At 43.2% G+C, this 10000-nt stretch overlaps 1 protein-coding gene across 1 annotated transcript in view; it reads left to right on the forward strand.

The window, feature by feature from the left end:
• elovl6 (ELOVL fatty acid elongase 6) overlaps positions 1-10000 on the forward strand; it is a 24912-nt gene that overhangs the window by 9427 nt on the left and 5485 nt on the right. Inside the window, exon 2 of the mRNA XM_023990161.2 lies at positions 9982-10000. This exon is cut by the window's right edge and continues 113 nt beyond it. Coding sequence (XP_023845929.1) covers positions 9982-10000 — 19 coding nt within the window. The remainder of the gene's footprint in view (positions 1-9981) is intronic.

The following is a 10000-nucleotide window of genomic DNA, read 5'->3' on the forward strand; positions in this document are numbered from 1 at the left end:
TGACCCAAGTTAAACAATTTAAAGGCAATGCTACCAAATACTAATTGAGTGTATGTAAACTTCTGACCCACTGGGAATGTGATGAAATAAATTCAAGCTGAAATAAATCATTCTCCCTATTATTATTCTGACATTTCACATTCTTAAAATAAAGTGGTGATCCTAACTGACCTGAGACAGGGAATTTTTACTAGGATTGAATGTCAGGAATTGTGAAAAACTGAGTTTAAATGTATTTGGCTAAGGTGCATGTAAACTTCCGACTTCAACTGTATGTATAGGTAGGGGTAAAGTGAATATGCATAGATAATTAGCAGCGAGTAGCAGCAGCGTAAAAAAATWATAAATGGGAGGGGGGTCAATGCAAATAGTCCAGGTAGCCATTTGATTAGCATTCTTATGTCTTGGGGTAGAAGCTGTTAAGAAGCCTTTTGGACCTAGACTTGGCTCTACGGTACCGCTTGCCGTTCGGTAGCAGAGAGAACAGTCTATGACTAGGGTGGCATGAGTCTTTGGCAATTTTTAAGGCCTTCCTCTGATGCAACCAGTCAGGATTCTCTCGATGGTGCAGCTGTAGAACTTTTTGAAGATCTGAGGACACATGCCCAATCTTTTCAGTCTCCTGAGGAGAAATAGGCATTGTCCTATCTGCTTCACAACTGTCTTGGTGTGTTTGGACCATGATAGTTTGTTGGTGATGTGGACACCAAGGAACTTGAAGCTCTAAACCTGCTCCACCACAGACCCGGCGATGAGAATGGGGGCGTGCTCGGCCCTCCTTTTCCTGTAGTCCACAATCATCTCCTTTGTCTTGATCACATTGTCAGGTTGTTGTCCTGACACCACACTGCCAGGTCTCATCGTTGTTGGTGATCAGGCCTACCACCGTTGTGTCGTCTGCAAACTTAATGTTGGTGTTGAAGTCATGCTTGGCCACACAGTTGTGGGTGAACAGGGAGTACAGGAGGGCCTAACCACGCACCCCTAAGGGGCTCCCATGTTGTGTTGTTGCCTACTCTTACCACCTGGGGGGCGGTTCGTCAGGAAGTCCAGGATCCAGTTGCAGTGGGAGGTGTTTAGTCCCAGGGTCCTTAGCTTAGTGATGAGCTTTGAGGGCATTATGGTGTTGAATGCTGAGCTGTAGTCAATGAACAGCATTCTCACGTAGGTGTTCCTTTTGTCCAGGTGGGAAAGGGCAGTGTGGAGTGCAATAGAGATTGTGTCATCCGTGGATCTGTTGGGGCGGTATGCGAATTGGAGTGGGTCTAGGGTTTCTGGGATAATGGTGTTGATGTGAGCCATGACCAGTCTTTCAATATGTAACTAGCTAACGTTTCCCATGAAAGGAAGTAAAGGCTAGTGAGCAAGCATTTTATCCAGGTAGCCCAGGACAACAAAAAATAAAAATGTCTACTGTATGACAGTCATAGACCTTTTAGGCAACACGAAAGAGAGAAGGATGGCATTGGCGTTTCTCTACCTGTAGGGTGAGACAACATGTTTTTTTCTATTGCACGAACGCACACACACACACACAACACACACACCACACACACACCACAACACACACACACACACACACACACACACACCACACACACACAACACACAACACACACACAACACACACACACACACACACACACACACACACACACAAATACAGAAAATGGACAGCCACATCATAGTTAGCTTACGTTGATTGGACTAAATTGTTTTTGGTATCTTTTAGCTGTCACTGTATTAGACTAAGCATAGGTGATTTGATGATGTTGAAATGTGGAAATGGTGCTGGAATAGTGGAGGCAGCTCCACTGGTTCTGTTTTAAAAGTTATTTAGTGGTCCGAAAATGTCGGAAACATTAACTTGCTTGACCATGCTATAGGTCATGTAACTGTTTGTTACATGCAATATGCTTTGCGGACTTCACTGGACAGTGGTTGCTCTGCAGTATTGTGAACAAAGGTGTGGTTTAATTTAGTGTCTTCTTATTGTCTCAGCTTTTGTCCTATATATCGCAGTGTCAAGACATATGAACTAACAGGTTATAGAGCAAACAACACCATTATYACAACACAGGTTTTAATATGGCTTTTTTTTCTGGCTTGCCTCCCCCCGGGATTTTACCCATGCACTGCTACTGGTTAGGGATACATAGTTATCACAGTTGACATTGGATTTATTGACTACAAAAATGTAAGACGGGTTTTTAATTCAGGTGCTGCTCTGACCACACAAGCTTGTTAGTTAGCTAGCTATCTCTGGTCCAACGTTAAGTAAACTCTTAAGTTGAAAGACATTCAAAGTTCCTCCGTAGAAGCCGCTCCTCCGTAGATATAATGCTGTGGGCTTAATTCCAATGATGCATGTCATAACAAGATGCCCAGTGCTTCAAGCCAAGCCTCCTCCTCCACCCTCACTCGCTCTCTCCCCACCCGCAAAACTTTCTGTCATGCATGTAAACATCTCACTGATCTATAGCTCGCCTTCTCCATTGCAAGCTGCTCTATCCGCACTGCATGATTGGTGAAGTAATTTAATGTTGAGTTAAATGTAAAAAAAAACAAATCCTAACTTGTTAAGATTAGTACAGATTTTCTCAGGGGAACCCACATGAGGCCCTGACCCCAAGTTTGGGAACTACTGTAATAACCTCTCTCTCTCTCTCTCTCTCTACTTGCTTCCTCTCGCTCTTTGTCTCCTCTGCTTCCCCCTGAATGTATTGCAGCCTGCCTCAGCCTCGCCAGGTATTATGAGAACCTAGTAGCCTATTTTTTACTCCTGTTGAGGTAGACTCCGTTTAATGTTAGCTTCTTACTTCATCCTAGCTGGCTAATACATAGCCGGAGCACTTCAACGTTACTGCAATATAAGTTTCTGCCGAAAGCTAGCCACCTGACTGACTGCCACATCTCTAAACGACTATTTACCAGTTGTGCACTCGTTCTCCGAGTGCCGTTTTTGTTTGTTTGGTGGATGTCTATAGACACGGCAGGAGTCGCAGGACGGTTTTAAAATTGCATTTTGTCCGGCATCTTGCAAATACACTGTCAGAAGCTTCTCTGGTTGCTTGCTTGAACCGACTCCGTGCTAGGGTAGTTCATTTCATGTCTATGGCCCTCGGCCTGTGCCTCGAGAGGGTGGAGTTAGCCGTTTGAGAGAGTGGTGAATGTGCTGCTAAAGGTAAATCCGGGGGAGGCAGGCGAACATAACAAACACACCACTATTCTTGATTCCACTCATTCGCAAATAGGCAGGCACAACTCGAACTCAGTCAGATCAAGAATATAAGCGTTCTGAGCTGATTGACGCTGGGAGCAATATTTAGATGTTGATCTATATATTTTTTTATGATTGTGTACAAAATATATATTTGTATTATAAAAAAAAAAAAATACAAATTATAAAAAATTACAGAGGTCCAGACCTCGGTGTCCTCATATGTAGTTACGGCCTTGGCCCCTGTGTGTGTGTAGGCCCCTGTGTGTGTGTATGCCCCTGTGTGTGTGCATGTGTGTGCTTGTGTAAGCAAGAGTGTAAGTATGAGTGTATGGCTCTGTGCCAGCAAGTGTCCAAACAACACACAGATCAGTCCATAATGTTGTCTACTTACAGTACAGCTGGCTGGTCTCAATGTCCGACACTGTGGCTGCCTGACACTGAAGTACACATATATTCCATTTACCTGCTGAGTCATTCCCAGTCAATCCCCCCACAGACGTCACCATTGCTCAGAGTCAGTGATGGTTGCTCAGGTTGTGTAGTGTATTCAGTCGTTGAAACCCTCAGTGGACTTCCAAGCAATCGGACACCATCCTCTTGGGTGACTGCATGTCATTGTAGGATCAGTTGTTTCATGCAATTCTGAAGGAAGAGCTGTAGACCTCTACAAAACGTGATGGGATAGATACCATGTTAGCTTACTGTGTGGACATACAATGAGAATACAAAACATTAAGAACACCTGCTCTTTCCATGACATTGACAGACCAGGTGAATCCAGGTAAAAGCTATGATCCCTTATTGATGCCACTTGTTAAATTCACTTCAATCAATGTAGATGAAGGGGAGGAGACGGGTTAAAGAAGGATTTTTAGGCCTTGAGACAATTGAGACATGGATTGTGTATGTGTGCCATTCAGAGGATGAATGGGCAAGACAAAATATTTAAGTGCCTTTGAACCGGGTATGGTAGTAGGTGGCAGGCGCACCGGTTTCTGTCAAGAACTGCAACGCACATTACTTATCTATCCATTTGTTTCAGACCTACAGCAGTTCCTAGGGTTAGTCTTTGGACAATACCCAGTATTATCTTGCCATCACATTCGAACTTCCTAAGGAACCTTCCTCTCCCCTCACTAGCTAACACTACATCGTCACTGATTGTGACTTTCTGACAAAGGTTACAATGTTCCTTTCGCAAAGGTTAGGCCAGCTAGCTGGTCCCCAATGAGTTATGGTATCGACTACTGGGAGGGATATTTTACATGCTGCTTTTCCCAGAAGGATAGGATGCGATGATGGTGATTGCTGCTGACTGCATCGACCCAGAGCCTACCTCTGGCTTGATGTTGTCACCCAGCAGTTCATCTGGATGGAGGATACAGAGAGGGAGATGTGGGGTGACTTTGCCATCTTGTCAAAGTGTCAGCTGAGAGTCAGGATGCAGACAGAGGAAAGAGCAGTCATTTCATTGTATTTCATCAAACAGCTTTTGCAGAGGCAGATATTCATTTTAAACCTGCCAGTGTATCAAATGAAATGTTTTTTTGCATTTGCTCAAGTGGCCATGAGGTCAAATATACATCTAATTTGCACTGCTCACCTTGCATCTTTTTATTCGCTAATGATCTACACTTGGAAAAATGCAATAGGTCTCATTCAAACCTTCTAAAGCTTTCATTCTCTTCCTACTATAAATAAACCAGCCACTCACCATTACACTTTAATCCCTTAACAAGCTGAAACGATTATCTGCCAGAGCCAAACAAAAGAATTTGCCTAGTTGTACAGTTATTATCAGCTCAACTGAAATAGGCAGTGTAACTAACAGTGTACATTTTAATGTATCATTATCGAACTCATTCTTCCCATTGAATACACTGGCGTAAAGTTTTTAAACTGTATCATAACACTAGCGCCAGAGGCAACACTTTTTTAGTGTTAGGCATTGTATGATGTAACAATTATGTTTCTTGCTGTATGTCCAGTTCTAGACTTATAGTTCTCTGTTCACCACTGAATTAGACTCCCGACTCAAGGCCACCAGATGCATCAAACTCTTTGCATTCCGGCGGAAGTCATTCATTGTCAATGGAGCCGTCTGCAGCTCTACATTGGGGGTGCCGTACTAGGCGGCGGTGAGTTCTGTATGGCGCATGTGTTCAATATTTTCAACTCGTGCGTTGCTTTACCGTGCAGTGGTACAAACGGAGGTACACACAGGCTCCAACTAGCTATCTTTTAACGAGTTGAAAAGAGAAGCACGTGTGCATCAAGCACGGCAAATGCGGGATAGACATCCAGCAAAACAAAACGCATATGCATCTGGTGGCCAGCGGGCATCAGGGTGGTTCTTACCGGACTGTCTAATCTGTTATATCCAGGGCTTATTTATATCTTGTCCTTATGTAGCACTCTGTTACAGAACCAAAAGTTTGGTGTACCTCAAGGGTATGCCTTGACGCCACAACTGATTCCACTGCTACTGTGCAACCTACAAACAACCAAAGCAAGCCAAAGGACAAGGCCATTCACCCTGAACTGAGTTGCTTTACTGCGAAGGCAGCTCTCAGACCGAACACACACTCATCCTTATAGTCAGTGTTACGTAAGGGGTGAAATCTCCTGCTCCAGCTAATACAGATCCAAGTTACACATCAGGTTAGCCAGCAGCTTTGACCAACACAGCTAGGGGAAGTGAAAGGGCCACAAGTGTGACTAGCCTAGTTATTGTGAACTGCTAACACTAGGTTAGCCCAACCATTAGAAGGTGCATGCAGATCTAGCCATCAACATTGAAAGACTCCTTTTGCATTAGAAAAGTTGAGTCAAATAGTTCCTGCCATGGTCCAGTATCATGATCAGGTGGGATTTAAGCCTTCAGGTAAGATTTGTTTAGAGATCTGTCCACACATTCCCTATCTAATCTCTCTCTGAAATAGGCCACTTACACTGTTAAATATTTACAGAGCGAGATACCTATTGCAATGATTTTTCAAACAAGCCCTAAACCAGGGGACATTATTATTCCAAAAATAAATCCACACAGGTACAATATTGTGAAATCCTACATTATGATTATAACCAGGCTCAGTCATTAGTTCTGTGACCTCCTTCATATTAAATATAATATTTATAGCCCAAGCCACTAGCTAGCTCTGTTTGGCAGGATGACCTGATACATTGTGCAGACATAGGAGGGAATGAGATCCCCCGGCAGGCCGCCACTGCTTTGCTCGCTCTATCAGAAAGCATTAGATCAGCCCCTAATGTTTGCTTAGCTCCAGCAGAGGCTCTGGTACAGACTCGGCCACCGCCCAGCAAGTCTCACTCAGCGATAAGGGAATGCATGGGAGGTGGCTTGCTCTCCACGAATGCTGATGATGACTGGCAAAATGGAGCAGTCTGCAGCTCTGTTGGATAGCTCTCAGGGATGTGAGAGGTACAATATAATAATGAAGAAAAAGGGCTAGAACTCCATTTTAAAGCATAGGAAAATTTCAGGAAATATGTCCCAAATATGTCCCCACTCATGGTTTTGTTTGAAGCCTCAATGTTCGACCTTTGCTGTATGTGACGTTTACTATTTTCACAGTGATTATTCATTTGGAATCACTGTTAGGCTGTGCTTTAAACTGCCGTTGAAGCTGAGGTGAATTGTAAAGGTGTTTCGAACAAATCTCAGCTGGAAGAATAAAGTAAGGTTTCAGAACGCACAGTGTGAGAAGTCTCTTCTGATTGCACTACTGTACTTGCAACAGTAGTACTCCTTCCACTGATACATTGTTCCATCGCCATTAGTCAGGAACAGCATACATAGTGTAGAGTTTCCTGTTAGGGTTTTCCAAATAGCATTGCATTTACATTTTAGCAGACACTCAGTGCTGGGGTTTCTGACTCCAAACTGAGTTTTTATCTAAATATATCCTGTCTCAGGTCGCTTTGTGGTTCATTATTGTTGGATGGGAGTAAAGAACAAATAAATCCGATGTGAAGAAATGAGTCCAGTGCCAAGAGTCTAATGCCTTGGAGTTGATTGAAGTGCTGTGTATAAATCTTGTTTCAGGTGAAGATAAATATCTTGGATTAGTCCAGCATCTCTGATGCCGTCATTCAGAGACGATTGCATATCTCTGACTATAACCCTCCCTGACAGAGCTTCTCTTTTAAAAGTCGCTTAGAGGCACAGATCTAGGATTATTTTATACTCTGCCAATCATGACCTTAACTATTAAAGAGCTACTGAACTCCCCGATTCGCTCTGACCTCTGACCTCTGACCCCTAGACCTAGGTATAGAGAGGCAGCAAGAGACACTTTCAGCCCTTAACCGAAGCTCCGACGTGAATGCTCTTGCCACATGCAGGTACTACGAGGCGTGGAGGCATGATGTGAATTCACACTGACGTCTCAAATTAATTTCCATTCCTGGAGGCATTGCTTAGCCACAGCTGGCCCGATTGAGCAAGGAGAGAGACAGCCCTCGAACCCATTTGTCAACTTTGACCATGCCCCAGGTTTTCTCTGACCTTAGTGGGTTTTAGTCCATGTTATTGTACCTCATTCAGACTATACTCTGTAGGGCTTTACACACTACTGAGACAAACCAAGCTGAACCAAACCAAGCTTTACTGTGCTGACCTGGTTGAGCAGCCACCATAGTTGCTGAGAACTGTGCTGAATAGGACCACGTGAAAAGATCACAACCAGCACAGTTTGGTTTGGGTTCGATGGTGTGAACAAGGTACTTGGTCCTCTACTTCCTAGTATCTACGTCTCTGAAGCTTCAACTGTACTGTTCTGAGGAATCTGTTTATCATTGTGACCTTTAACCTTTTTGGCTGTGAAGACTGTCTGAGCGATGTGGGCTTGTTGCTCGTCTGGAATTCGCTCTGCCTCACTATAAGGTGCTTACTCTGACTCTCTCCATTCTTCACCCTTGTTTATTTTCTTTGAAACAAGGATGTCATTCTGCGCTCTGAACTGTGCTATCATTGTGTGACAGCAGCTTCTTTGGATTTTCACTGCACTGCTTTGTCCTTTGTTCAATCAGTTATCAAGCCTGCAAAGAAAACACACTAGTCATTTGATTATTTGCATTTTGAACAAAGGGGATACTCGTTGTCAACAACAGTAATGTTCTTTCAGGATATTGTTCTTGGTGAGGTTGTTCAGAAGTGTCAGCTCTGGTCAACACAGGCTAGTGAGTTTCCCTATAGGAAGTTAGGATCTATTACGTTTCTATAATGTTAGATTTACTTTGTTTGCAGACCCTTTTTTGAAGATTTCTTCTGTTTCTTCAAGGCAAATATTCTGAGCAAAAATATAAACGCAACATGTAAAGTGTTGGTCACATTTTTCATGAGCTGAAATAAAATATCCCAGAAAGTTTCCATACCCACAAAAAGCTTATTTCTCGCAAATTCTGTACACAAATTTGTTTACGTCCCTATTAGTGAGCATTTCTCCTTTGCCAAGATAATCCATCCACCTGAAAGGTGTGGCATATCAAGAAGCTGATTAAACAGCATGATCATGACACAGGTAGACCTTGTGCTGGGGACAATTAAAGGCCACGCTAAAATGTGCAGTTTTGTCACAAAACAAATGTCACAGATGTCTCAAGTTTTTAGGGAGTGTGCAATTGGCATGCTGACTACAGGAATGTCTACCAGAGCTGTTACCAAATATTTTAATGTTAATTTCTCTACCATAAGCCACCTCCAACGTTGTTTTAGAGAATTTGGCAATACGTCCAACCGGCCTCATAACCGCAGACCACGTGTAACCACGCCAGCCCAGGATCTCCACATCCGGCTTCTTCGGGATCGTCTGAGATCAGCCACCTGGACAGCTGATGAAACTGAGCAGTGTTTCTGTCTGTAATAAAGCTCTTTTGTGGGGAAAAACATATTCTGATTGGCTAGGCCTGGCTCCCCAGTGGGTGGGCCTGGCTCCCCAGAGGTTGGGTCTATGCCCTCCCAGGCCAACCCAGGGCTGCGTCCCTGCCCAGTCATGTGAAATCCATAGATTAGGGACAAATTTATTTATTTCAATTGACTGATTTCCTTATATGAACTGTAACTCAGTTAAATCATTGATATTGTTGCATGTTGCATATTTTTTTCAGTAGATCTAACCAGAATCAGATATAGTACCCAAATGTAAACTTCCCTACTTCCAATATGCTAGGTACCTCTGGTTCAGGGAAAGATGATAGGGGCTATGTGGGGTGAAGTGCCTTGACACGAAAGGGGGCATGATCTTGCTTAGCCCTATATTGCTTCTAAGAATTAGGTCTTAAACACTTTTATAAGGATGGCCAGGGCAAAGTAGGTGGAGGTATGAATGGGATTTTAGGTAATATTCCTGCATTGCGATGACAAATTAGAAGACAACTCCAATCTGGCCAGGGGAAATGGCAGAGAGGCTGAGAGGCAAAGCCTATGCTATCATAGTTATAAAACTCAAGCATAATGACAAGCCACATTTTCTTCCTCAATATATCATCATTACCCTAAATAAGCTCTCCTTTTGCCCTAAATAAGCTCTCCTTTTGCTCTCCTAAATAAGCTCTCCTTTTCATCATTACCCTAAATAAGCTCTCCTAAATAAGCTCCCCAAAAGTGATCTAATGTTGCGCTACTGTATATTTTATACTGTGTACTTTATACTGTATATTTTAGGCCATCTGTTCTTACACTATTTTACGCTCGTAAGTGCTGATTATGTTCACCAAACTCCATCCTTCCTATACAGGAAGAAGTCCTTCCTCTTC

This window comes from Salvelinus sp. IW2-2015, linkage group LG6.2 (genome assembly GCF_002910315.2).
Source record: "Salvelinus sp. IW2-2015 linkage group LG6.2, ASM291031v2, whole genome shotgun sequence".
Lineage (NCBI taxonomy): Eukaryota > Metazoa > Chordata > Actinopteri > Salmoniformes > Salmonidae > Salvelinus > Salvelinus sp. IW2-2015.